Source organism: Piliocolobus tephrosceles, chromosome 1 (genome assembly GCF_002776525.5).
Source record: "Piliocolobus tephrosceles isolate RC106 chromosome 1, ASM277652v3, whole genome shotgun sequence".
NCBI classification, from domain to species: Eukaryota; Metazoa; Chordata; class Mammalia; order Primates; family Cercopithecidae; genus Piliocolobus; species Piliocolobus tephrosceles.
Genome location: NC_045434.1, coordinates 124,851,158 through 124,878,630, shown reverse-complemented (window position 1 = coordinate 124,878,630; position 27,473 = coordinate 124,851,158). Strand labels below are relative to the sequence as shown.

Genomic DNA, 27,473 nt, shown 5'->3' with positions numbered 1-27,473 from the left:
GATTGAGAACCATTGATTTGGCATAGTAGATTGCAAGTCCTTCAAACAACTCTTTAAATATTACCTATTTTATAGGCATTTTGAATAATGTTTTTATTTTTTGGTGAAGATTTGGAATGAAGGCCGTTAACTAATTTGTTGATTGAATTATATTACTTTAAATCTCACGGTAATAGAATAAGATAATTAAGTTCATGAGTGATTTAGGGTATATTGATGTTAATAGTCACAAAATATTAGGTAGTTTAGATGGTAATAGTAATATATTAGAAGAAGCTCATTGTAGATAAGCCATAATTAGATTGACTGCATTATCAGTTTTATAAACTTTACATTCTTTGGTCCCACATTCAAGTACGTTTTTCAAATCGAACAATTTATCATGTCTCAGGTAAAATTATAATCTTCCTAATTTTTGTCAGCCTAGTTTTTTCACTTTTAAAAATATTCATATTAGTTCATTATAAGATGATTAAATTACAAGGTACAGTCATAAATCTTGGAGATAGTGATGGGGATATCCTCCGAGAAATGCATTGTTAGGTAATTTTGTCACTGCATAAATGTCATAGAGTACATTTACACAAACATGCTACCCATGTAGGCTAAATGGTATATGTAGCCTTTTGCTCCTAGGCAACAAACTTGTACAGCATGTTACTGTTCTGAATACTGGAGGCAGTTGTAACACAGTAGTAAGTATTGATGTTTCTAAACAGAAAAGGTACAATAAAGATACGGTATTATAATCTTATGGGACCACCATTGTATATGTGACCTGTCAATGACCAAAATATAGTTATGTGGCACGTGACTGTTATTGTATTCTTTAGTCATTGGACAGTTTCTTTATGAGATTACATTTTAATGTTGTTATTAATAATTACTCTTTATAATACTGTTGAGAAACACATTAACAGCGATCTTAACTAATTGATAATTTCATTTAATAATAGGTGGATAGGATTTTATTCCTTTGAAAGCCTAGCATTTGAATTTTTAAGAATAATTTAAGTATTCTCAGATATGTTTTTAAGTTCTTTTTGGAAATTTGTGGTTTTTTACATATATAGGAAAATTCATACATTCTTTTATTGTTGATATATAAAGACTATTTTTTAATGTCTTTCAGCCAATGGTAATGATAGTAAAAAATTTAAAGGAGAAGATAAAATGGATGGTGCTCCTTCTCGTGTACTTCATATTCGAAAATTACCTGGGGAAGTAACAGAAACTGAAGTTATTGCTTTAGGCTTACCTTTTGGTAAGGTGACCAACATCCTTATGCTGAAAGGAAAAAATCAGGTACACTTCTTTTGGGGTTTATGAAATGTTAAACCCCAAACTATCTAGCAGGTGTGAATTAATTGTAAAAGGGAGAAAATAGTAGGTTATGTTTCTTAAGGAACAGAAGTCGTATTCTCAGTTTTTCAAGTAGGTATCTGTGGGAAACTAATGCTAGGTAGCCAAATTGAATGAATCACTATAGTTTTTAAACTTTGCCTTTTGGATTCACTTTAGGGCTGTAATTGAGTAACTGTAATGAAATTGTGGAAAATACAAATGAAGTATTTCTTTTACTGTGGCTCTGTCTTGGATATCAGAAATCAGTAGGAGTACTAGTCGCATCTTTCCTTAGGCTTACTTTATGAGAATATGCAATTTCATTTAAAAATATTAAATGATGCCATTTAAAATAATTTATGAAATCTAACACTCCCTTTTATATACTTAAAGTTAATCTGACTTATAATTTGTAATGTTTTTCGTTGTCTCTGTATAATTATACTGCTTTTTAAATGACTTGGAAATCTTACATTCTCTAGGGTAGAAGTGGTAAAATTCTGATGCTAGAAAATATTTACATTTTCTCTAGCATTTGTTGTGGGAATAGATTTGTGGGTGTGAAAAATCATAGGTAGAAGGTAGAAGCAGCATGTACTCAGTTCTAACTTTCTTCTGAGGTTAGCTTTAACTGTATACCTAAACTTCAACAAGCGATTTCTAATTCTACTTATTAGAACATTTAAAAGTAACTTGAAAGATTATATTCTAGATAATTGATTAAAATCAGCTGAATAGATTGCTCAGATATTAATTTTATTTGAATTTATAGTATTAAAAATTGTGCTACTTAAATTTTCAGGCATTTTTGGAACTAGCAACCGAGGAAGCAGCTATTACTATGGTTAATTACTATTCTGCCGTGACACCTCATCTTCGTAACCAACCGATATATATCCAGTACTCGAATCACAAAGAACTAAAGACAGATAATACATTAAACCAAGTAAGTATGTGTAGGTGCATAAATAAAATGGCCTAGAACATATTGTGAATCTCATAAACATTAATAGGAAGGAAATGTTTACCTGTTCAGATGTTCCTTATAGGCATTTTCTTGTTATTTTTAAGGTATTTTCATGCAGAATGTTTCTGAGTATTAAATACTATGTCATTTTGAATTCCTTTAACCCCCTGATCAAATGTTCTTTTTCTTGTTGCAAGTTAAAATTTTTGTGGAGCTTATCAGGTAGGATTTGTTATTAGCATAAACTATTTATACGACTCTCCTCCTTAGAATTTAAGGTATGAAGTTCAGTGCCTTTGGTTATTTGACTTTTTTTATAGGTCTTAATTTCTTATGGAAAAAAAATTTTTGAAGATGTGTTAGTTTTCCTGGAAAAGAAATCTTAAGGATGAAGAATATATGAATGTATTGATGTTTTAAAAATGTAATGTAGAAGATATTATTTAAAATTAATATATTTAAAAATAGCATTAGAATGTTTTCTGACCTACATTATAAGACTGCTGTAATGATCTAAAACTTTAGTTGTTTTAATATAGTTTTAAAACTAATGATATCTTTCTCTGTCAGTAAAATACAGACTTTTTCTTAATAAAAATGTAATGGAAAACTATTCCTCATAGATTTTTGTCACTTTACAAAGTGACAAAATCGTTTAGTTTATGAAAAATAAGCTTGTAAAACTTTTTACCTAAAAGATGGGACTGAAATTTCAGCTGTTTTTTTAATTTGATGATGAATTTTTAATTTCTTTTGAAAAAGAATGTACACTTCTAATAATAATCAAGAGGAAGAATACCAAAAGAAAATATCTGCTGTTCTTTCTTTTTACGTAGATTTTTTTTTTTTTTGCATTTTTAACTTATTTTTAACAAATAATTATATATACTTAACGGTGTACAAGGTGATGTTTTAATACATATATATTATGGAATGATCAAATATGGCTAGTTAACATACTCATCATTTCCAATACTTACAATTTCTTTATGCTAAGACATTTAAAATTCCTTTAGTATACAGTGGAATGTGGAAAAACTGTTTTTCCTTTGCTCACACCACAACAATCAACACAGAAGGCTTCTGTGGCCAGAAATGTGGGGGAATTTTTTTTCCACATGGCAAGCAAGCAGTCAGGTCTGCAGTGTTCTCCAACTTAGCTCAGTTTCAACACTGTCTGCCAGGAGATAGCATCAGATCCCACAGGTTGAGGGCTCAGTCAGCAAGTCAGGCCTCTGGAACTTCTGATTGACCAGCTTCAAGTTAGGGTTCCCACAGCCCCCTTTTTGGATTTCGTTAATTTGCTAGAGCAGCACAGAGAACTCAAGGAAACATTTACTGAGATTTACTAGTTTATTGTGTAGGATATTACAGAGGATAATAAGCCTCTAATCATGCCTTGGTCTTTCAGGTGACCAGTCCCTATCCTGAAGTGGGGCTGCCAGCCATCACCCAACTCATTAGCATACAATAGTATGCATTACAGTAGTTGCCATGCTGTACCGTAGATCACCAGAACCATTCTTCCTGTCTGAAACTTTGTACTTTGACCATCATCTCCCCTTTCCCTGTTCATTCCTCCCTCCCCTAGCCTCTGGTGACTGTCTTTCTAGTCTCTACTAATGTGAGTTCAGCTTTTCTAGATTCCATATGTAAGTGAGATAATGTGGCGTTTGTCTTTCTTTGGCTTATTCACTTAGCACTCACAGTGTCCTCTTAAAATAGCATTTAATGTCCCATTTCTGTTTCATTATTATTTAAGTAATTTGCAAGCACATTCTCATTTTAAAAGATTAAACGAAAGGAACACGTAAAGAATAAAGCTGGGGACTGGGCTTGGTGGCTCACACCAGTAATCCCAGCACTTTGGGAGGCTGAGGCGGACGGATTACCTGAGGTCAGGAGTTCAGACCCACCTGACCAACATGGCGAAACCCTGTCTCTACTAAAAATACAAAAAGGAAAGAAAAAAAATTTAGCTGGGCATGGTGCCAGATGTCTATAATCCCAGATACTCGGAGGCTGAGGCAGAGAGAGTTGCTTGAACCCGGGAGGTGGAGCTTGCAGTGATCCCAGATGCACCACTGCACTCTGGCCTGGGTGACAGAGCGAGACTCTGCCAAAAAAAAGAACAAAGCTGGCGCCTACGCATGAATGTGGAGGAGGGGGACTTAGGATGACCCTTGGAAGCCCCATTGAGAGGGGATATTTGAATAATGATCTTCAAAGTGGTTAGGGAATAAGCCACTTACTTCAGACAGAAGGAATAATCAGTGCAAAGTTCTTCTGTTGAAAAAAATGCTTTTACAATTTTATTTTTCATTTTCTAAAGCCCTTCAATCTCCTTTGGTCATCTTTTTTTTTGTAGTCGGTTATGTCTTGTGACAGCAGTACTTTCAGGATACTAATTACAGTATTTAAAAAATGCATCACTATATGCTGAGTTATTTTTTCAGTGTTAGCATTTATGTTTCTCTTGTTCTCACTCTCTTCATCCCCCGTTTGTTGTCTCTTCGTATTTCAGAATGGACAATTATATTTTGTTAAAGTTGTGTGCTTTCCTCTAGGATAAAGTAATGAAGAGTGTCTACCAAGCTGTTACTCCCATTCCCCCCACATACCAAAGAGCTCTTATTCTGGGTCACAAAACTCCCTTTAGAATTTCTGGTACCAGCAGGGCACTTTGGCTCGTGCCTATAATCCCAGCACTTTGAGAGACTGAGGTAAGTTCGGGGCAGCAGTGAACTGGTCACACCACTGCACTGCAGCCTCAGCAACAAAATGAGACCCAGTCTCTTAAATAAAAAAAGAAATAAAGAAAGAAAGAAATTCTGGTTCCTTTAAGAGAGAGTTTTTTTTGTGTTGTTGTTGTTTAATGGTGAGGGTACAAGTTGGTCAGAGGAGGGAGAAGAGAAATTTAGCTCTTTGTTAATGAACTAGACTTTCTGTTCTTCCGTTTTTCACCCACTCCCTCCTCCTGTGAACCTGCCAATTTCTAATTTGGTTCCTGTGACTGCTACCAGTATGACTCCTCTTTGCTGTGTGTTCACTGTGTCTCCAGTCTATTTGGTTCCATTCATTTTCTGTGTTCCAGGAATTTGATAAAATTATTCTCAGCTAATGATGACCTTCCCTCCCTTCAGTGTTTGTTTATTTTATATTCATTCACTTCTAGGCATTTTAATAGGGTTTCATAATAGAAGACATACAAATGAGTATGCATTAACCATGAATTCTTCCACATCCCTTCATGAAATCACCAGGTCCTATTAGTTCACACTTTTTAATTATCTGCCTGGTTTTCTCCATCTTTCCTGCTACTTGTATTGCTCAAACACACTCATCTGTTGGCTATATTACTACAACAGTTATCTTTATAAACTACTTTCTTTTTCTTTTCCCTCTTGGAATTTTTTCTCCCTAGCACAGCCAGTGCATATCTTTCTCAAATGCACATATCTAAGTTACTCCCAAGCAGTAGGTCCTGTTCATGCTCAGGGTAAAGGCCTTTTCTGAGATTACTACTCTTTGTCCTCTGTCTTATGACTGCTTCCACCCTATTTGCTTATGCTTCTGTCCCAAAAGTAATGGTATATCCTGTAACCTGGCATGCTTTCTCCTGATGTTAGTTGTTAGCTGCCATTATGTCACTACTCTCATGCATGGAATATTGTGGGTTGGCCTGCCTTTTGCACCAACCTTCCTCCACCTCACACTTCACATGACCAGTGTTAAATATCTTGAGGTGTCCCTTTAGCTATTACTTCCCCTAAAAGCCATCCCCTGATAAGCAAAGAGTAGATTAGGTTTGGATTGAGAGCCTTAACTCCAAATGAGATACTGCTATGCACATAACGAGAGTGGCTAAAATTAAAAGGATAGGTAATAAAATATTGGTGACAGCCAGTTTTGAAAACTTGAAATATCTGCTAAAGTTCAGCATATACTATTCTTTGACGTAAACTCAAAGTTTACTCCTAGGAGGAGTAAACTCGCTCCTAGTTAACATACCTGAGAATATATACATATGTATGTTAAAAGATATGTCCAAGAAAATTCATGGAACACTGTATGTAGTAGCCCAACAAACTATAAATTATCCAAATATTCAACAGCAGCAGAATATGTTGTGGTGTATTCATTTAGTGGAATATTGCTTTTTTTTTTTTTTTTTTTGAGGTTGATTTTTGAGCCTGGGGGGGAGTGCAATGGCGTGATCTCAGCTCACCACAACCTCTGCCTCCCAGGTGCAAGCAATTCTCCTGCCTCAGCCTCCCGAGTAGCTGGGATTACAGGCATGCACCACCATGCCAGGCTAATTTTGTATTTTTAGTAAGGACGGGGTTTCTCTGTGTTGGTCAGGCTGGTCTTGAACTCCTGACCTCAGGTGATCCACCCACCTCAGCCTCCCAGAGTGCTGGGATTACAGGCGTGAGCCACCACGCCCAGTCGGAATACTGTATGGTAATTAAAATGGACAAGCTACTGCTACCTGCAGAACATGGGTAGTGTACATCATAATTACTGAAAGAAGCCAAACCTAAGTAGAATATATCTGATACGATTCCATTTATGTAACATGGAGGAAGCATAAGTATGGCTTACAGAGTGTTGATAATATGTTGTTTTTTATCTAGGTAGTTATTTCACAGAGATGTCCAATTTGTGGTATTTTATGGAGCTTTATACTTAGGTTTTGTGTCCTTTTCTGTGTGTATGTAATATTTTGGTAAGAAGTTTTATTAAAATCTATGTTGGCAAGCCAACTCTGCTCCATTAATTATAAGAAAAAATATATGAAGTCTTTAAAAAAATGAAATCATAAAGAAATGTATGAAGTAATTTGTTACTGGTGTGGGAGAACATGATTGTTAAGCCATAAAAGGAAGATAGAGAGCAATGAGTAGTGTTAAATAAAAATATGAATAGTATTGAACTAAAAAGTATGAATAGTATTGAATAAAATATGAATAGTATTGGGGAAAAAGTATGGAATAAGTATAATATTTATATATATATATATGCTTGTAGATGTAGCTAGTATCTCTGGAAGGATACCTAAGATAGTACTGTGAGGGATTGGTAGGGGAAAATAGAATAGATGACAGAGTTGAAGGGGAATTTTTAATCTTTTACACCACTCTTATACCATGATCATGGATTCCTATTTTGAAAAACACATTTTATTTGAAGCAGTAGATGTGTAGTGTTTTTCTAAGTTGTGGTAGTCTATGCTTGTTATTATAGATAAATACCATAAGAACATGTTCACTAATTAAGATAATATTGCAATGAGCTACTTAAAATATTTAAATATATTTAAACATTTGAATAGCTACTGCTCTGTAAATCTAATTTTACCAGTTTACAATTAGTTTTTCAATGATAGTATCAAGATGTCTACTAAAATAAATAATCTATCACATTTCAAAATGTTGGATTTTAATTAGTAAGTCATTTTGGCTAATATATAAATTTATAGATAAAATTAAGTAGCATTTAAATGATTGTGTAGATATGTATCTGGACTCTCAAGCCGTGTGATTATATAATATTTTAGTAAAATGACTGTTCTTGTTTATTCTCCTAAGTATCTTAATTCTTTTGTATTCTCTTTTATTAACTGTTAATATAGATTTTTCAAACTCTAAAGCTATGTATAGGTATTTGTGGTATTTGTCATTGTTATACTTTAGAACTATTTGCCTTTGTTGTTTTTTGACCACAGATAGAAAGAAATTATGTCCTTATCATAGACTCTGTCATAATAATAATAATAGGAAAGGGATAATAGTAATAAAGGCAATCTTTTGGAGCATTTAACGTAATATTTGATGGGCAGATTTCCTATAAATACTGTGTTTATTCAATTTTATGGTTATATTTTTTCACATTTTAAAATCTCAGAAATTTGATGTGTCCTAGAGTAGTCTATCTTCCATAGTTCAATTGGCAACATCTATTAGTCATACTTAAAACAATAGTGCATTTTATAATTGATGGTGTATTTGATACCGTAAAATGTATGGGAAATATCCTTCATATAATATCTTGAAGTTTACCTGAGAATTTTTTGGTTTTGGACTGGAGTACACATTGGTTTCTTTTCTAAAAATTTTGGTGTCAGAAGTTAAGTGTAGTATGAAAAATGTATTTATTTTCTGCACGTTCCTATTTTAACATTGTATTAGAAATAATAAGCTTTATGGGAGTTCTTTTGGATAATTCAGTAACCCCCTTGTTGAGATTTACAATGTAACTGTTTCATGGAGTGATTAACGTTAAAGTTTTATTGTTCTCTAAATTTCTGTTTAAAACATTTTCTGATGATACATGTGTCTGTAAAACTACATCTTGTTTTTTGAGAATAAATTATATATCGTATCTTTACTTGTTCAACATTGGTCCCAAAGCCTGGATAATTTTTTTGAATGAAATACTAGTAGAATATTTTATTTATTAAACAGGTAGTACCTGGCTCATGGCAGGTGCTTAAAAATGTTTGTTGAGTGGCCATTAAATGTTGTTTAATCTGTGTAAGTTCTAGGAACAATGTGAACTAGTAGTGTAACAGGTAGCAAAGTATGTGACAATAATGGGTATGTTTCTAAACTACATAATATTAATTTCCAGCGTGCTCAGGCAGTTCTTCAAGCTGTGACAGCTGTCCAGACAGCAAATACTCCTCTTAGTGGCACCACAGTTAGCGAGAGTGCAGTGACTCCAGCCCAGAGTCCAGTACTTAGAATAATTATTGACAACATGTACTACCCTGTAACACTTGATGTTCTTCACCAAGTAAGTTTAATCTGCATAATTACCTATAAATTAGAGAAATAATAATATAGTAAATAAGTAACATTTTGTTTTTAATGTTTTAACAGATATTTTCTAAGTTTGGTGCTGTTTTGAAGATAATCACATTTACAAAAAACAACCAGTTTCAAGCTTTGCTCCAGTATGGTGATCCAGTAAATGCTCAACAAGCAAAACTAGTAAGTCTTTCTTTTGAGATAGTGATTTTTTTTAATTGAAATGTATATGTAAAAAATATATATATACTTAATGATATCTTGCAGCATAGATAGTAGAAATTGATAGCATTAAAATAATATTAAGAAACCTTAATATTTGTCATAAAAAAGAAATACTTATTTTCAGGAAAATCATAGTTGTAGTTTACCATAATGTAGGCTTCTATTATTTTACTTTTTTTTTTTTAATTTAAGGACAAAAGTTTGTACTCTTAAGAAAAAAGCAGGACTATGTTGTGGATGTGCACCTGCATAAGATTTGAAGTGGCTTTTAGTGGGAATTTTAAAGTAATTAGTTTTCAAGAGAGTTTGGCTGAAATACTCAGATGTGGCTCAGATGCTATGATAGGCTCTCAGTTTATTTAAAATTATATATTATCTTTAATGTCTTTGTTTTTAAAGGTTTTATGAATAGGTTTCTAGTCACTTTTTATTTGTATCATTTATCTTTTTTGTCATTGTTATATATGGAAGATGTGAGGTCATTGAGAAATGTAAAATTTCCCGTCAAGGCTGCCACTGAAAACTGCATACCACATCTTTGCTTCCAAGTACCTTAATGTTCTGTTTGTATATCTGAAATCTACTTTTGCTCTCTCTTTAACTTTTTGTGCCATAGTATCATTATTATTACTATTCCATTATTAAGCCATTAAAAATTCATTATTAAGCCATTATTATGAAACCATTTAATAAGCTTACATTTGTCTTAACTGGTTTTCTTTCTTTCGTTCGTTCTTTTACTTTCAGATTAATTATTGTCTCTAATACTTAAATGCTTCCTCCAGATCAAGATTACTTCTGTGGAGCCCAGACCATTTTTTATAATTGTTTCATTGTATTTGCATCTTTACAACCTCATTTCTGGAGCAAAATTAGTTGTAGGTAGCAGAAAGGCTATACAAGTAATAATAGCATAATTGTGATAGTTTACCAAGTGCTGTAGTCTCATTTTTTCTGACCACTACTCTATGTTGTCAGCAAAACAGGGGTTTCCCGTTTGTTACAAGAGGATGCTAAGATTTAAAGGTGAATTACTTATAATGAACACTACCTATAAGGTAGACGTTTTTTCAGTCTCAGCCTTTCTTTCAGTATGCTGCTCCTCACTGGTTCTCGGGTATAATCTAATCTTATTATGCTTTCCTCTTCAGGCATAGATTGACAATTAGAATTCTTTTTTTTTCCCAAAAAATGATTATCGTCCTTTCACATGCCCTGGCTACCAAAATCAATGTGGTGTGAGGTTTTATGAATAGGAGACAACCTAGAAATCATGGTTTCTGTGATATTTTTCACAACTTCAAACATTTAAATATAGTCTACATTTTTCTTGATGTGGAATATTTTCCTTGCTTTTCTGACTCCAAAGAAAAGTATTTGTTAGAGGACCAATTAAATGAAATTTGACTGGGGACTATACTGTATTTGAGCTATAATTCTTATGGGGAAAATAGTTTATATGTGTATCTTGTCTGAAGTAGTACATGGTTACATTTAATCTCATAAAAGTACGTCAATTATGTCAACTTTTGCAATTTTCGTTTAATCTTCTGTGAACAGATACTAAGCATCCAACTATAATATTGATGTTTGTGCACAGGTATGCACTCAGGTCGTCTTGACAAAGATTTAAAATTATAATTCTAAGACAGTAGATAATTGTTTTATTAAGTACTTATTCTGGTATCAGAACTCACACTTCACTTATTAGAGAAAGGAAAAGAAATTTGTTTCCTAAACTTGCTTTGCCCCATTACCTTGTAATCTAGACCCTTTGGTAAAATTTACATTTTTGATAACTGCAGTAATGTTCATTTTACATGCCTGCATCTGGGCTCTACTAGAGAATATCACATAATAACATAATCTGACAATTGGTACCAGTTTAAATCCATCAGCATCAACTACAAAGGAGCCCCATACTCTAGTTTAAAAATCTCCTCACATTTCTTCAGTCAACAGTTTTTCTGTTTTTCACAATGCCTCTATCAGATAGAAATTTTCCCTTCTACCATATCTCTCCTCACTCTCACTTGCTTGAAGAAGAAAAATCACATGGAAGCTTCCAGTTTTTCTTGCAAAATCTGCTAATACTCACACTTGTCTTTCTCTTCTAATAAAAGGCATAGATGTTTAGTTATCTAAGACCAATAAACACCAAAGCCTATCGTCTTTTGCCTCTCAAGAGACTGCACTATCCGTCATCCCCTCTTTCTCATTTGTTTCTCTCTATATTGGCCACTTTTCACCAGTTTCAAGTATTCTCAGCCTCTTTCATTTTAAATGAATTTACCTTCAACTTTCAATCCATCCATCTATAACTCTACATACTTTCTATCGCCCTGCCTCCCCTCTCCCTTTTCACTCATGACTTCTTAAGTAGGCTATCCTTGTTGTTTGTTATCCTCTCATTTCTCTACTTAACTATAATTTGGTTTTAGCACTGTTGACCTAAATTACTCTTCCCCAGTGTCACCATTGATTATTAGAGTAGCTAAATGCTAGTGGTATGATTCAGTCCTTGTCTTACCTAATATCTAGATAATATTTGACACTGTGCACCATTATCTTAAAATTCTCTTTCTTCCTGGTCTCTGATACTTCTCACCTAGATTTATGCTACCCCTCTGTTTCTTCCTTGTCATGTCACTCCCCTTCTACCTGGGAGGCCTCACCTGCTCTCACAGCTCCGTTAAACCTCTGTGATTCAGACAGTGTTCACATCACATTTTCTAGCTCAGCCTTTCCTAAGAGACCCACACTAAGAACCTGGCAGTCTAATGATTATCTTCAAACTTAATATGTTCAATCCACCTCCTGTTTTTGGTGTCTGCTGTTAGTAAAGTGCAAGATACCAACTTCAGTCTCATTAACAAGCCAGAAAACATGGTATTTTTCCCCTTCCTTCCAGCCTGTCATTAGATATTATTGATTATACCTCCTAAATTTTTGTTGAATCTGGCCTTTTTTCTCCAACTCTTTTGCTGCCACTGCAGTCTAAGCCAGTGTTATTCAAGATGCTGGTCTCTCAAGGTAGTTAGTGTATGTCAAACTGAAATCAGCATACTTCTAGCAAACAGTATGCTTAATGTTGATATTGACATAAATTTTGACACAGACTTATATTCATACAGAGTAGCCTGGGCTGCTGGACCATGAATCATAATTTGAGTAGCATTGATGTAGTAATAGTTCTCTTTCATCTCTCTACTTCCTTGGCCTTCCGACTGAACTCACCATTTTGACATCTTCCCCTGCCTCCATTATTTTTCCACAGAGTACTAAGAATGATATCGTCCTCAAGTCATATTGCTTCTAATCACAATACCCTTTAGTGACTTTTTTGTCCTTGTGATGAAGTCCACAGTTCTTATCATGGATCATGGCTTATAAAACTCTAAATCAGTCCTCAGCTTGCCTCTCCAATCTCCTCTCATGCCTTTTTAGCTGTATTGTACTTCTTTAAATAGCTTGCATACACTGTATTTTCTCTGATGTCTTGATCTTACAGATTGCTGTTCCATTTGCTAATACTGTTTTTTTCTCTTCATCTCTTTATGCCCAACTTCTGCTTCTCTTTGTCTTTCAAGTATCAGTTTAGAAGCCTCTTTCTGAGAGAAGTTTTCCATAACATTTCAACTAGATTAGATCCCTTCCTTTCTTAGTTCTCAGTACCACATGTACAATTTTTAATTTGTTAAATGTGTATATTTTCTGTTGGACTGTAAGTTCTGAGTACCATGTCTGCTTTGTTCTCTGCTGTATTAAGCATTGACATTTAGGGCAAAAATCAGAAGTCATAGTAACAATCTTAATTATCTATAAAAAGTATTTTATGCGATCCTCATATTTATTAAAGAAAACACCTTAATACCTTTTAGAAAATCTTGTTTATTTATTGGAAAGTAGTGTATTAGGCAAAGATGTGCCTTCTTGGCATTCTAATTCAGCTTTTGTAATGTTGAGGAATATAATTACTTGATGCATAAAAATACTAGTCTTTTTAACAGTATAATAAGACAGCTAATGTAATCTCCTTTTCACCTGGGATTTAAAAATTGTTTTATGTAGTCCTTACATTATAACACACGTGAGTAGGAAATGGTTCTTTTTGGTTTTTGTTATTAGAAACAGCTTTTCAGAAACATTATGTCTTTATTAGGAATATCTAGTTGACACTGGACAGTGACATTGTGTCTTCTGGAAGTCCTGTTTATATGATCATTTTATTTTAATGTATAAGTGGGTTGTTTCGTATTATTTATTTCTTCCAGGAGATTCCATTTCATCACTAACTAATAATAAAAATAAATATGAGGTAAAACGTTTGTGAAAGTAAGATTATGTCATTCATTTCCTTCTCACAGAGTACACATTGCTTTATGCAGATTCTTTGAGAGACCTAATGGAATTGTCCTTTCCTAATATCTTGGGCAAAGATTCTGCTTGACATCTGCTTAATTTGCAATCTGTATATTTTACATTCATATTAATGGAGAATTTATGATGAAATCAGTGGTTTTAGGATGCTTTAGGAAAATCCTGCATAATCTACCAGAGTGGGGTTGATAGTGGTAAATAATTAGTCTGAAATATTACATTAGTATTGTAAGCTTAATTTTGTGTTGTTGATTTTGATAATTTTTCATGACTTGCCAAAAATTAAAAAGTAGATATTTAAAGAATTTGGAAGTTATGGTTTCTCTCACCGTGTGCTAAATCTGATCCCCAACAATCTCTTCAAAAAAGTAAGTTATAAATAGTAAACATTCTGAAAAATGGAAATAGTTTTATTGTGGCTTTTCATGTTTTTAGTCCATATGCAATGTTTCATTGTGCTGCTATAATTATGCTTTCTGTGCCTAATATCTTTCCTGTGTTTTGATTTCCATGTTTTAGCCATAAACTTCAAATTTACATGAAAATTTTTTTTCTGATTGTTTTTGCTTACTATCTAAACTTTCACCGTGAGTAGGCACATTTGGAAGGTCTTTCTGCAAATTGTCTTGAGCTTTTACTGTCAGAAATCTTTACTCCAACAAGATCACTGCATTCCTGATTGCTGAACCACAGGACTGGTTTGTGTGCTACTGCTGTTTCTTGGGATTTTGCAAATACATGAGCTTGAAGTGAGCTTGCATATGTTTTTTAAATTTGATTTCACTCCCTTTCTTATTTGTGGTCACCTACTTTAGTCAACTATTTAAAATACCTGGATTTTTGTTCTTATGCATCCTCAGCTCCTGTTTCTTTCCTCTTTTGCTAACAGATGATTAATTTACATCTTGTTTGCTTATTTCTCTAGCTCTTGTACCTTAGGTATACTTGTGTAGTTTCCACCTACATAAAGTTTTTGTTTTTGTTTTAATGTTCAAAGGGAAAATTTCAAAGGTTCCTGGAGGGCTTTCTCACAATGGGCATATTAATTGTTAGATAATTTGGCAATCGCCCTCAGTATTGCTGGGAAAGAATTCAGCTCCTAAAAAACGTAGTGTGGGTTTAGTAATTTTGTATCAGCACTTTTAGCATTAACCTAGATACTGTGACTCAAAGCCAGATCTTTTCTCATAAGGTATCATTTTCTCTTTGATAACATTGAAGTAGTCACCTAAGAGTGAATTTTGCTACTCATCTTTTGATACTTATCTGTTGTGTAGAAACGTCAATTCTATTACTTATCTTACATTTTCCCTATAGGAATGCTACATTAGTAAATGAATACCTATCTTCAGTGCTTTGTTTGCCTTTACACCAGGGTGTTGAATTAATAGTTATGTTATTCTGGCTGATAAAGTTGATACATGGCTTCCACTTTTATGTGATGATAGGTACCTTGCCTAACCCAAATGTAATTCAAATCCTGATGTATATGAAGTCCCTTTGAGTTTTTAGCAGTGCTGTATTGAAGTGAATGAACCTGTGTTGAATTATTTTCTAGATTTTAGCTAGGTAAATTAGTCACGTAAAAAATTCGTGTATTAAGAAAAAAGGTTTTATATTTCCAGAGGTGAGAATATTTGAATTAAAAGCTTTATAACTTAAGCTAACTGTAGAGGTTTACTTTTTCCATAACACAACATGTTTATTCTTTTAATGAAAAGTTAACAGTATGTTCACCTGTTCTCTAGTTTGTTTCCAGCTTGTATCCAGCTGAACTAGAAATGGTGATTATATAGGAGCAGAAAAAATACAAGATAATCATAGCAGTAACATAGTCCTTTATCTTGTATTTTCACATATGTGATCTTTAGTTTACTCCTCATAATAACCCTGTGAGGAACCATGACAGCCATTGTCATCATTCCTGTTTTCCCAATTAAAAAATTGAGATTCAGAGAGGTTAAACAACTTGCTTAAGATGACCTAAAAGACTCTAGGCTTTTAATTAATCCTAGACCTGGCACTTGTCAGTTTCAGAACTTTTCTGGAATGACATTGGATTTACTAATTTCATCAAGATAATCTGATTGGGGGTGAACATTTCAGGTTAAGGAAAATAGTTTTTTCTTTTTTGCCTCATTTTATGGGAATTGCTATTATGTGTTAGGATAATTTGGTTTGAAGCAACTTTGTACAGTGTGGCATCAAATAGCAGTTACCTTATAAAACTGTACTGAATCATCTAAGTACTACCATCCAGCAATAAATATATGTATAATAAAATTAACCTTATTGAGCAGAGTAGTGTGGTACTACTTTGCAGGACTTCCTGCTCGTGACACTTATCAGTTTTTTATTAAATTAACCTATTTGCAATTTTTTACAATTAAAAGTATTAGCATGGATGCTTAGCTGATTGTATTTTAGGTTGAAGTAGCATTTTTTATTTAAGGAAGATAATATTTCGGGGAAACTAATACATGGACAGCTGGAACAGCAAAATTTGATGTATGAAATTGGAATCCTTTTCCTGGTAAATTTTAAGTTCGAGTTTTTGTTGTTGAGTTTTATTAAAATTATACTTTCACTAATTTTTATTTTTTGTTTAAGATTGCTGATGTACTTTATTCACTTTTACAGGCCCTAGATGGTCAGAATATTTATAATGCCTGCTGTACCTTAAGGATTGATTTTTCCAAACTTGTGAATTTGAACGTAAAGTACAACAATGATAAAAGTAGGGATTATACTCGACCTGATCTTCCATCTGGGGATGGACAACCTGCACTGGATCCAGCTATTGCCGCAGCATTTGCCAAGGAGACATCTCTCTTAGGTATGATTTTTATTGTCTTAACCACATTTCTCCCATTTTGCCAAATGGAAAAGTACCAGTAAGTATAATGAATCCCTCCATTTTGGGCCTTACCAAATTGTGTTAGGTTTCATGAGTTTTCTTTTTCTCAAGTGAAGGCATATGAATACTGTTAAGAACAATCCAAAGTGTTCTCCATAACTCTAAGTAAAATTATGTTAGTTTTGTTCCTTTTAATACCTTCAGCTTCTCTTCCATGCCACTCTCCCAGAACAAAAGAAGAAAAGCTCTAATGAAGAAATACTGTTGAATTCTTAATGCCATAGTTACGCTTTAAACTTGATGTCACTATGCCCAAGTCTAGGCCTGAAGTTCTTGTGTGTGTTTTTCAGTGCTGATCTGATTGTTTTAATTTAGCATTGCATGGGAACAGTGAAATATTAAGAGACAAAACATACATAATGGGTGGAGGCATATGGGATTTTTTTTGAAGCATATTGTAGCGGCCTTCTAAAAAAACAGTTTAAACTAGAAGAAATTTTCTGTAAAATTAATTTTGCTATTTCTTTGCATTTTGTCTTAATCATTTATATTTTACTTTGTACCACAATGGACTTGAGCCTCCTAAAAAAATACAGTGCAAGCATATGCAACTTATAGTTGATAGAGTGAAATCAAGATGAAGAAAAAAATACAGGAAAATCTTATTTTGTAAGTAAAATATGCAAAGTGATTTTATAAGATGGAATTTTAGAGTCTCCTTTTATTTGATGTATTTCTTCATTTCTAGTATTTGTAAGAATATAGAAATACTAACTACTTGTTAATTCTGGCAACTTTAAACAAACAAATCTGACCCTTTATTTGAATTTTCTGGTATATCTAGCACAAGTCATAGTGTTTTTGATGGCTGTAGTAGATGCTTTAGGTCACTTACACTCTTTCCTGACAGAATCTCTACCCCTCTGTGTGTGTCTAGCTGAATTCGTAATTCGAGTTAATAAGATTGAATGTTTCACAGTGTACAGTTTTTAAAGGCAAAGTCAAGAGTGAAACAGTGAAACATGATTTTTGCTTATAATTACTACTATAGATTATTAAACTCTTTACTAATAGACGTTGTTATAGAAAGAATCAGAATTTATTGAGTAACTTCTAGGTCATAGGCATTCAGCTAGGCACCTGGCAGATACATTACTTTATTAAAACAGATAGTGTCATCAAGATTTTACGTATAGTTTCTAAGAAGTTGAAAAATTCTTAGAAACAATTTAAAGATAAAATAACGAGAAACTCCAGCTAGCATTAACAATGGACTACAATAATCACTTCTTTGGACCATACTGAGCTGTGTGTATTTGCCCATCTGAATATACTTAGATGCGCTTGGATCCTTGGGGGGGAGGCTTGTTTAGAAGTCACCTGGATTCTTCTAGGGAATTTTTCAGCATTTTCCTCGTGATCTTATGACCTTGGTGAAACTCTTGAAACAATAATAAAGTCATTTTTTTTTCTTTCTTTGAGACGGAGTCTCACTCTGTGGCCCAGGCTGGAGTGCAGTGGCGCAATCTCGGCTCATTGCAACTTCCACCTCCCAGATTCGAGCGATTCTCCCGCCTCAGCCTCCCAAGCATCTGGGACTACAGGCATGTACCACCACCCCTGGCTAATTTTTGTGTTTTTTCATAGAGATGAGATTTCACCATATTGGCCAGGCTGGTCTGGAACTCCTGATCTCAGGGGATCTGCCCGCCTCAGCCTCCCAAAGAGCTGGGATTACAGGTGTGAGCCACCATGCCCGACCACTTTTGTTCATTTTTTAAGTGTTTTACATTTTTACATTAAAAGCATGTAAATTAAGTTCCTCCCTTCACCAAAAAATTGTCTAGTGTCTTTCCACTTCTGTGTTGAATTTTTTAGTATAATGCATTTTTGTTTCTTCATCTCTGCCTCATAAGAAAAAGGAAAAAATGTTTAGCCTTTCCTAAGTGACTTCATTTTTTATCTGTTTTAATGTTTTTGCATCTTGTTATAACTGGGCTTTTTAAGTATACTCAAAAATAGGTTAAAAGTAGGTGAGTTAAAGGTTTTAAAAATCAGATAATGGACCCAAGTTTTTATAATTCACAAGAGATAACCATTTATTTTTATATTTTTAATGTAAATACATGTTTCTATACAAAATTAAAATTGCTCTGTATTTGCAGATTTGCATTATCTTTTACTGTAATTGACATTTTACTTAGAATTTGTTTTAAAAGATAGTTTCAATACCTGCATAGCATGTTAGTGGATATGTTGTACCTTTGAAAGTGGACATATAGGCTGTTCCATACTTTTTATTAAAACACCGTTGTACTTTTTTGCCTCTCAAATTATTTTCTTAGACTAGATTCCTAGAATTAGAATTATTGGGTCAAAGAAAATGTTAAAGCCTATTTACATTATTTGCAAATTTCTTCATCTAAAGGTGATATTAACTTAAACTAACATTAATTATATATGAGGCTGGGTGTCCTACTTTTTCCCCTACCAGCATATTATTTTTTAATTTCACAAGATTAATTTGATAGGAAAATGTCTATTATTTTAATTTCTGTTAAGATTTAGTTTGCAGTCTTTAAATGTTTATTTGACAGTCACAATTCTCTAAATTGCTTACCTGCATTCTTTCTGTTAGGATGTACAATAATTTTTATAAAATGGGTAGTAAGGATATTAATATGCATATTTTGGATGAGTCAAGCCTTCAGCTTTATTCATGTATGTTAGACAGGTCAGTTTTTGGAAAAGTAGGTTTAAATAATCTATCTTTTTAAATAATTGATCTCAATCCCAAAGTGTTCATTTGTACGACATGAAGACACTATTTTCTTCTTCATACATTTGGTGAATATTTGATCTCAGTTTCCACCTTTCTTTTTGCTTTTTAAACATTGTTTACAGTGATACCCAATATCGCATAAGTGAGGACATGCCTTTTAGAATAGTAACTAAATCTTTTCCTCTATTTAATCAGATGACTTCAACAAACTAGTATTGATGGGATTACCTTCCTGCTCAGTCTTCCTGAAACAGTACTTGTTCAAAATGAAATAATTGAATTTGTTTCAAAAATTTTGTAAGAACACAAATATAAGGTGATAGTCTTTTGCTAAATATTTGTGGGGGGCTTCACTTTACCTTGTGTGTTTTTTTATTAGATCTAGCTACTTGATTGAATTTAATTACTTTAGAATCAGTACTATAAATTTGAATTGATTTATTTTACACAGTACTTTTTTAAGACTAACATTTATATCTGGCTTTTCTGTTTCCTTCAATGCTAGGTATCATAGTGTCTCAGAAAATGTAATTTGTTCAAAGAAAGGAGACTGAGTACTTTGTAATGAGTTTAAAAATTTGACATCTAAATACATAATCACAAACGTGGCAGACTATTAGTCATTCACATATTCTGTTTCAAAGAACACGGTGATCAAAAATCCTTCAGATTATAAATTGAGATATCATTATAATCGTTTTCTCATGTTAAGAGGTGTAGTTAATTTATTAAGGGGTAGATCACTTAGAAAAGTTGCTGGAAGTAATTTTTCATGATCATGTTGTCTGCATTCTAAAAATTAGGAGAGAGAGTGTGTACAAACAATATTTATCTTAGAGCTTTCCTTGTATTTCAGATTGAGGAACAGGCATTCTCATCATAAAGTTTTTAAAAGAAAGGCAAAGCAGATCTTTTGTAGGAAATCATTGACGTTAAAATAGTTATCATTGTGAACAGATACAACATTTATTCATAAAGGTAAACATGTAGGTCTTATAGAACATTATTCCTCAAAATTTTGCTGCACATTGAAGTCACCAGATTCTACCCCAGACTGAGAATAGTTGGAGTGGGTCACAGGCATTCCTATGTTTTTAGAATCTCAAGATGGTTTTACTGTGTAGCAAGAGTTGAGAATTACTGACACAGAAAAGAACTTGTAACTTAATTAATGTCATTTAAATCTATTTTGGTACAGTTCTGGCACAATTTTAATTAGCTGTTAAACTGAATTTTTTATTTTCTATATATTTGTGATACATAAAATTAACTGGAAAACTTATTTTGATTTTCTTTCTTTGTTACATTTGTATGGGTTATTCATTTGGTAATATTGATTAATTTATTATTAGAGATTTAGGCTGTACGCTAATAAAACGAATCCCATACACCTGTCATCTTGGTTCAATAGCGCTGACACTTAGTTTCATCTATTCAGTTTTTCTTTTGTATTCTAAAGCAAATCCTTGACATTATGACATATCTTCTCAAATATTACCATAGTATCTCTAAAATAATTACATTTTCTTTCCAAACCATAATATGATTATTACACTTAATCAAAATTGACAATGATTTCTTAATGTCATCAAATACCCAACTCACATTAAAATTTCCCCAATTATCTTGAAAATGCTTTTAAAGTTTGATTTGTTCAGAGCAAGGTCCTATGGAGGGCCACACATAGCATTTGGTTGTTTTATCTCATTAGTCTGTTTCAGTCTGTAATAGTCCTCTCCCTTTCTCTACTCCCAATCTCACGTCCATTTACTTATGAAGTGACATGGTTATCCTTTTAGAAAGTTTCACAGATTAGACTAGCCTTGCTGTTTCCTTAGAGTGTCATGTTAACTTGTTCCTCTATCTGCTGCGTTTCTTATATAAACTTAAAGTTAGTTCCAAAGGCTTGATAAGATTTAGAGCCTGGTTTTTTTGTTTTTTTTTTTTTTTCTTTTTTTAAGTGCTTCTTGTGCTTCCTATTGTGTCTCAGTAGGAGACATCTAATATCTGGTTGACCCACTTTTAGTGATGTTAATGATGCTTTAAGACTGTTTGTGGATTTGGGTGTTGACATTCTGATCCTTTTGTTACATTTTTTTCTGGTAATGATTTTAGTAACTAATGGTTGCTGCCTTAATTAATTTCACTAGTGAGTTGCAAATATTGCTTTTTCTCCCCTAATTCACATATTCCTTCTCTACATTAATTAGCTGAAAATCTTTATAAAGTAGAATTTTCCTTCATCGACTAGAATTACCAACCTTGTAATGCAGTTTGTGTAGGACAATTAGTTAAATTCTTGCATTTATTTACTAATTTTAAGTTTTTGCCCAGCTTTTGTTTTCAGGTAAGTACTTAAACCAGCTTATGAACAGGTACATTATAGATTCTTCCCACTGTCTGCTTTAAACTTTTGAAACTGTCAGTTGTTTGCAGGTTCTAGTAGCCCAGAGTGGTTTGAAATTGTGACCTTAGTTAGCCCAGATGTATGTAATTATTTAATTTGGCCTTGAACAATGACCCAAAAAAGGAAGGGGGTGGGGTGGATAAAGGACTAAGCAAAATTAATTAAAATTTAGAAATCTTTCTCGCAGAAGGAATTCATGCCCATAAATGGAAGATCAGGATACATTAATATTTTCTCAGTAAATACCAGTAGATGATAAATCACTTTTCTTGTATACATAATTGTGAAAAAAAAACCCATCCAGGTGTGCATGTGAGCTGTTTATTCATTGAGAGGATTTAGATCTCTTAGGTGTTTTTTGTTGTTGTATGTGTACTTTTGTGTAGTCTGCCTGTTTATTCTTTTTGAATAGGATGATATGTACAATTTAAGAAGCCTTTTGTGGAATGTGGCTTTCTTAAATACATTATTGCATTTCATCTACAGTGATGAAGGGAAAAACTGCAAAACTAGACAGATTGCATATTAGTTAGTACTGCAGTAGTGAGGTAATAGAGCAATAATCATATTTTCTTACAATATATATAGGTAATGCCTGTGTTCTTTACTTTTGTGTGTGTGTGTGTGTGTGTGTGTGTGTGTGTGTGTTTAAACAAGATTCATATAGTCTTTCAGATATAATTTAATAAATTTAGGCTGTTCAGGGTTTCCTACAGAGATGAATGCTGCTTCTAAGGTTTTGGGTTTCTTGAACCAGAGCTTAGAAAGAACAAGAATATGGCATGGTATTTTCGTGGTTTAGTAAGGCTACTTTTAGTTAATTATTGTGATGTAGGCCGTTAAGTAGACTTTTCTAAAACGAAACCCCAGTGAAAAGGGGTTTTGAAGATGCATATATACTGGTTTCTAAGAACTAGGCTTTTTGGATCATTGGTATTGGTAGAGGGATTTGCTGTGTTTTCTGCCACCATTGAGTCTCTGTATAAAGTTTGGCTCCACTATCAAAATGCTTAGATAGATCCCTTTGCAATAGTTGCCACCCTAGGAATAGCTCGAAAATTATTAAGTTAATACTAGTTCCTTAGATTCCACCTCTATTCCTTGGAGTGTTTTTTTTTTGTTTTTTTTTTTGTTTTTTTTTTTGTTGAGACGGAGTCGTCTCGCTCTGTCGCTCAGGCTGGAGTGCAGTGGCGCAATCTCTGCTCACGGTAACCTCCGCCTCCTGGGTTCACGCCATTCTCCTGCCTCAGCCTCCCAAGTAGCTGGGACTGCAGGTGCCTGCCACCATGCCTGGCTAATTTCTTTGTATTTTTTTAGTAGAGACGGGGTTTCACCGTGTTAGCCAGGATGGTCTTAATCCCTGACCTCATGATCCTCCCACCTGGGCCTCCCAAAGTACCGGGATTACAGGCGTGAGCCACCGCGCCTGGCCTGCTTAGAGTTTTTTATGTCATTATTTTGTGACACAAACGTTTAAAATACTGTAGCTTAGAATGAAATGTGTCAATCCTAGGAGCCAAAAGTTTGCTGAATATGAACACTAACATTAGCTAACCATTTTTGTGTCCTGTTTCAGGCACTCAACTGTTCTTAGCCCTTCACAAGTAATATATCATCTCTAAATGTAGTTACCATTATGGATCCCATTTTACAGATTTGGAAAGTAGGGCAGAAAGAACAGTTTGCTCAGATTCCCTTAACTTTTGAGTGACCAAGCCCTAGCACTCAAAGCCAGGAAGTCTAGTTCCAAGGTCCGTACTCCTAACTAATAAATAGTGGAATAAAATTAGATTAGCTTGACATTTTAGCCTGTCGTCTTCTCCCCTGTAGAATAGTTATCAAGAATAATAATATACATGTAGTAAAAATGTAAGTCCCATCATTTTAGCTTTCTTTTCTTTTCTTTTTTTTACATAGTAAGATATTTTTTCTTACCAAGTCCATTCAGTATTTAGCCTGATTATCTTATTGATTAAAAAATGAAAAATGAGTATTGTTCATACATTCATTCAAAATTGGGTACAAAACAAGGGTAGATATGTAACATGCAAATAATAAACTGAACTTATATTTTTATCTTTTTGACAAACAACACGTTAAAATTTATGTCAATCTAATTTTTTCAAAATCTTTTTCTATAATATTTTATTAAGACTAATTATAGCAAATAGTAGCCGTAAAATTAAGCCAAAAAACTTATCTACTGCAGGACATATTTGAAAGCTACCCCCCAAGAAAGACCAAAGTAATCACATATACAGAAACATTCTAGTCTTTCTCAGAAATATTAAAAAATACATAGATTTTAAAGCACATTGCTGAATGCCATAACACCAAAATAAAAAATACATGTTATTTAAAAATTAATATTTTATTTTCAACATAAATCAGAAATACTTGGTCAGAAGTCACTACCTGTCCTAACTGTCCCATAACTTTGACTTTCTCATTTCATGTGTTTTAATATCTAAGAAGTAAATAATCGTTGGAGTGTGCTTCTTTGTATGTACAATTTTAAATGATGTTGACCTCTTTGGATTATTGAACTGTCCTCTACTTTGCTATAGCTGAATTTTTAAAATGTTAATTTTTAAGTCTTAAACTATGTCTTTTGGAAGAAACATTGGAAGAGCTAAAGTAGATAGAGTTTATTTAAAATTTTTTGACACTGGATAAAATTTTTACTTTTGAGTCACAAATTAATTTGAAACTCTGTCTTTTAGAGAGCGTATTCAGCTCTTAATTCCATTATAAGTAATAGTTGGATGAATGTGTTTTACATCTGGAATGATTTTTATTATCTGAGTAAAGGAAACATGTTTGATGGTAGTTGGATACTTTGAAGGTATTACGGGTTACAGATGAGAAAAAAATGTTACTACATCATTTCATGTTTACATACTGACCAGCATTTTCAATGAAATACGCTTATTACAATAGGACTATAAAATGTTTTTCAAAGGTTTAATTATCCAGGGCAGATAGTTAAGACTATGTGATCATCCATTAAAAACTTTTCACATGGTCTTGCTTAAATGGATCCATTATGTTTACCCATTATATTGTTCTCATCTGTAGTTTTAAGAAATTTACTTCATTTGTTAATACTTACTTTCCATTACCTTCCCCTTTTCTATGACAGTCTGTTGATACTTGAAGACCTCTCTTGTATTCATCTTAGAGTTAATATTTTTAAGGCCAAACAGCCTAAATTCTATGGTAATCAACTCCAACCTTGCATAATTAAAATCTTCTGCGTAAAGATAGGTTTAAATCAAATCAGATTGCAGATTTTATTAAAGAAATTATTTTTAAGAGTTAACAAATATAGTATGGCTAAAACAAAGAAAATACTTCTTTTGCTTCTGCATTTAGTAGAAGAAAAACTATATATGTTTGTGACCAAAGTATAAAAGGTGATTCTTTCCAGGGAGGTAAAGGTTATGCAGAAAATTTTCACTAGCAGCTCTAAACGGCTACCCTCAATTAATTGCCATGAACATTTCATAGCCCTGGAAGGATGTTGGCTCACTTCAGTGTCATCCTGGTTTATTCATTCATTGTATTATTCAGCAGTCATTTTAACACTATGCTAGACACTTCAGGGACTCAAGAATAACAGAGTTTCTGTTTTCGTGAAGCTTCTCATCAGAGACAAGAAACATATGAGTTAGATCTAATTGGAGGCAAACTGAAATATATAGTGGAGTTAGTGTGGTTATCAGCACATAAATGAGTGATCCATCAACAAAAGGAGAACTTGGGAGGGTTTTATGGGCCAAAAACATAGCATGATTAAATGTGATAGAGTATATGTCATGTTTTAGGAGTGATAAACATTCAGTTATGTGTGACGAATAGGATAATTGAAAAAATATGAAAGGTAATGATGCCAGAAAGTATTATGGGACAAGATCTTAAAACCGATGTTATCCAGGGAGTATGAATTTTATATGGGAATTCTTCAACTCCTTTTTGACTGGAAGATGAGCGTCTGAGTATCTGCGACTATTTGATGATATTATGTACCAAGTTTTAGATGTTTGGCTTTTTTCAGGTTATCAAAGTGGGGGATGAACATAAAATGAGAATGCAAAGTAAGAAATCTGGGAAAAATTATATGTAAAAGTAATAGGACTTGGCATCTTATTGATATGATAGCTTATGAGAAAAATGTGGAGGAGTCCACCGGACAGTAGGAAATTCAGCCTAAGACTTGGACAAGAGTTCTGTGGAGTTGTGTATTCAGAGGCCAGAGATGTGATGTTTAAAATTTTGATTTAAGATTTCCCAGGTATAAGAAAGCAAGAGGATTAAAGCATTATAATTAAACTTTAAGCAGTGCATATTTATGTTATAGATAAGATAAACAAGAAATCTAGCAATCAAATAAATAGGATTAAAATTAGTAGTGATTGTTCAGTACAGTGTACTTACATAAGATTATTCACAAGAGTGTATAAATCAAATTAAAACGAATTAAGGATATACATGTGATGAGAAAGTAACTGTACTCTTTGAAGAAGTGTGCCACAGAAAAGAAGAAGAAATAGGATGGTAGTTCAGGAGTAAAGCAATGGGGGAATGTTTGCAGTGAGGCAGTATGTATAATCATTTAAAACATGGGCTTGGAGTCCTCTCATTTCCACGTTTGGACATAATGATAATAATACCTTCCATTTAAGGCTGTTGTGAGGATTAAATGTGTTAATGTGCAAAGAACTTTGTACAGTGCCTGGCATATAATAAATGCTAGCTACCTGTTAACTAGTAGTTGTTTCTAAGGCTAGTTTAAGTCCTAGAATTGATTGTAAGGATTAGATCAGGAGTAAAGTGGACATGTTGGGATTTAAATATAGAGATATTTTTTAGGACCATTGTTAGAACCAGAAGAGATTTTTTATCAAGTTCACAAAGAAATGTAGGTGCATTGGCTGGGTGTGGTAGTTCGCACCTACAATCCCAGCACTTTGGAAGGCTGAGGCAGGAGAATTGCTTGAGGCCAAGATTTTGAGACCAGTCTGGGCAACCTCGCAAGGCCCTGTTTCCACCAAAAAAAAAAAAAAAGTAGATGCAGAGCTGGAAGCAGTACCAAAATCATCAGTGTTACAGTCATTATTCTTTCCTGTCACCATTATATGTCTTTATGAAGCAAGGGAGAAAGAAGAACAGATGAAAGAAGTGAGGATTTTGAAGTTGGTTGAAAAATTTGATTGAATTCTGATCTGAATATTATAAGACACTTGCTTAACAAGTTGAAAGTAGGAAAGTAGACTTAAGACTCTATTGGATTTGGGGAAACTCTCAAAAATGGACTGGAAATTCAGCTAAAAGTAGATAACAAAATATTTCTAGAATTAGCATTTGTGGGGTTTGTGTGTTTTCACTCTAATATTTGTCAAGCCCAGATGAAAGCATAGACAGAATATAAGACTAGATTTATCTAAGTCTGAAATTGTGTAACATTAAAGAAATAGTAGCAAATGAGCAGAGTGTTGGCCCAAGCTTAGGCTCTATGGTAAAGTCAAGTCAAGGGAGAATAGAAAGGGGGTCACCGTAAAGGTCAAAAGTGGGTTTAGTGGTTGTGTGGGAATAGGAGGATCAAGAAAAGAAAGAAGTTAGGAAAGGAGATAAAAGTGTTGAATGACCATTACAAAAAGAGACGGAGGAAAGAAAAATCAAGATGTAGCAAAAGAAGT

At 33.4% G+C, this 27,473-nt stretch overlaps 1 protein-coding gene across 2 annotated transcripts in view; it reads left to right on the top strand.

Moving 5' to 3' along the window:
• PTBP2 (polypyrimidine tract binding protein 2) overlaps window positions 1-27,473 on the top strand; it is a 91,699-nt gene that overhangs the window by 45,825 nt on the left and 18,401 nt on the right. For both annotated transcript variants that reach the window (XM_023231023.2, XM_023231022.2), the window contains 5 exons: window positions 1,133-1,305; window positions 2,147-2,290; window positions 8,945-9,109; window positions 9,196-9,306; window positions 16,369-16,564. In XM_023231023.2, coding sequence (XP_023086791.1) covers window positions 1,133-1,305; window positions 2,147-2,290; window positions 8,945-9,109; window positions 9,196-9,306; window positions 16,369-16,564 — 789 coding nt within the window. The remainder of the gene's footprint in view (window positions 1-1,132; window positions 1,306-2,146; window positions 2,291-8,944; window positions 9,110-9,195; window positions 9,307-16,368; window positions 16,565-27,473) is intronic.